General features: G+C 57.5%; 1 protein-coding gene across 1 annotated transcript; it reads right to left on the reverse strand.

The window, feature by feature from the left end:
- Nucleotides 1-447: 447 nt before the first annotated feature.
- On the reverse strand, nucleotides 448-1,146 carry LOC107135269 (alpha-1-antitrypsin-like protein GS55-MS). The gene has a single exon (XM_015477164.2). The coding sequence runs from the start codon at nucleotides 1,114-1,116 to the stop codon at nucleotides 463-465; it is 654 nt and encodes a 217-aa protein (XP_015332650.1). The 5' UTR covers nucleotides 1,117-1,146; the 3' UTR covers nucleotides 448-462.
- Nucleotides 1,147-2,072: the final 926 nt, after the last annotated feature.

The following is a 2,072-nucleotide window of genomic DNA, read 5'->3' on the forward strand; positions in this document are numbered from 1 at the left end:
CAGTCACATCCCAAAGAGGTGAGATGGCTAGTCCTATGTCAAGGCCATTGAGTGGGGTAGGCAGGATGTGGACCCAGGCCTTGCACACCCCCAGCTGCCACACTCCACATCAAGAGTTGTTCCAAGGACTTTCCATGAAAGGCCACTCCCTCCCACCACCTGCCACAATGTGCATCAGTGGCTCTCTAGTCAGGAAACATTACAGGTGCCCCTCCCTGCTGGGGTCCCCAGTGAGCAGGAGGACAGTCAGGACTCTGATGCGTCCTGCAGAAAAGTCAATGATTTTGATGGTTTTATCAGCTCTTCCCTAATTTAACTGATGGTGGAAGACATTTCAGGGCTTAGGCATGAAAGATTGAGGAGCCACTGTGAGAGGCCCTGCCACAGCACAGACAGTGCTGCCAAGGAAAGTTCCAGAACTGGTGGATGGAAAACAGCTTTGGGGTTTCCATGGGAACCCACTCAGGCTGATTGACTCATCTTACCTTTAAAGAAAATGTAGTTCACCAGGGCGAGAACTGAGTCTCTGTTCAGATCTTTCACCAAATCCACAATTTTCCCATGGGTCCCTTTCTCCACATAAGTGTTGATCTGCTTCTTGGCCTCTTCAGTGTTTGTGAAGTTGGTGGAGAAGGCCTCTGAGTGGTACAGGTTCTTGACATCCTCCAAGAACTTGTCCAGCAGCTTCAGATTGTGGTCAATGAAGAGGCCGCTGCCGGTGGTCAGCTGGAGCTGGCGGTTGGGTTTGTTGAGGGTTTGGAGAAGATGCTGGAAGCCCTGGTGGATTTCAGCCTCCGGGATATCCGTGTTGTTGAAGCCCAGACCCTCCAGGATCTGGGTGTGAGTGTCAGCCTTGGTGCCCAGCGAGAGCGAGGCCAAGGCCGTGGCGATGCTCACAGGGGAGAAGAAGATGTTGGTGGTGTTGGACTCATGGGCCAGCACACGGTAGAGGCTGAAGGCAAACTCCGCCAGATTCGGAGCAATCTTGTGGCAGGCTGGGTGCTCCTGGTCGGGCTTGGATGCATCTGTCTCCTGAGCATCTTCAGCCAGGGAGCCAGCAGCCAGGCAGCTGAGGCCGGCCAGCAGCAGGAGGCCCCACGAGATAGAGGACGGCATCGTCCTGCAAGGCAGAGGAGGTCAGAGGCCTGAGTTAGGCCACAGTGACTCTCTCTGGCTTGGACGGACACCATGCAGAGCCACCAGGGTGTAGTGAGCTCCAAGGAGGCCCAGCCTGTGCCAAGCCCTTCCTCCACCTGCATCACTGCAAACCCCCAGGGAGACGCAGAGCTGCCCTGAGCCCTAAAGGGTGTGAATTCTCTGCTTCCTTCACAGTCCTGTGGGGACAACTGCTCTCCTCCAAAGCCTAGAGGGGTTCAGGTGCCCGTCCAGGGTTGGCCAGCAAGTGGAGTAGGGGACCAGCTCAGGCACTGGCTGGTAGGGTCCTGAGCCCACCCTTTGGCCCGTCCACTTGGCAGCTGCAATGACCTGGGTGCTGCATCCTGTGGGGAATGTGCTCCCTGGAGAGGAAGCACCTTGCACTTGGAACCTTTGAGGACATGGTGGAGCTGTGCTAGAGCCCCCAGGGCCTGTCCCCACCTGACCCTGACGAGCCTCAGCCTGAGTGAAGAGGGGCACGCCTAGGCTGCTCTGTGACCTCAGCCCCAAGGTGGGCGGGCATCCTGTGTGGTTCACCTGCTGACACTGGGGGAGCTAGAGGGCCCTGTCCCTCCCCAGCTGTGTGGGCCAGGACAGGTTATTTGAACTCTCTGCTCCTTGTGTGGCCCCACATATAAAGTGGGGGTTCTTGGGACAATTCAAGAAGTCTCAACCCCAAAAGTGCACTGAAGGGCTCTGAGGGAGTGTCCCCTTGAGGGAGGGGCTGGCAGGTGTTTCCACCTCCAAGCCTTTGGGTGACAGGCTGTGAGGGTCTGTGATTCATGGCTGAGGATGAGGCAGTAGCAAGGGGCAGGGCCTGTGGCTGGACCAGGGGGAGGAGGCTCTGCCTAGAGGTGGTGGAGGGCAGTGTCACCCTCAGCCACACGTGGACAGCCATGGAGCCCTGACCCCAGAGC

This window comes from Marmota marmota, unplaced genomic scaffold (genome assembly GCF_001458135.2).
Source record: "Marmota marmota marmota unplaced genomic scaffold, marMar, whole genome shotgun sequence".
Classification (NCBI taxonomy): domain Eukaryota; kingdom Metazoa; phylum Chordata; class Mammalia; order Rodentia; family Sciuridae; genus Marmota; species Marmota marmota.

Coding starts and splice junctions, on each gene's coding strand:
- LOC107135269 (XM_015477164.2), bottom strand. CDS start 1,116: ATGCCGTCCTCTATCTCGTGGGGCCTCCTGCTGCTGGCCGGCCTCAGC.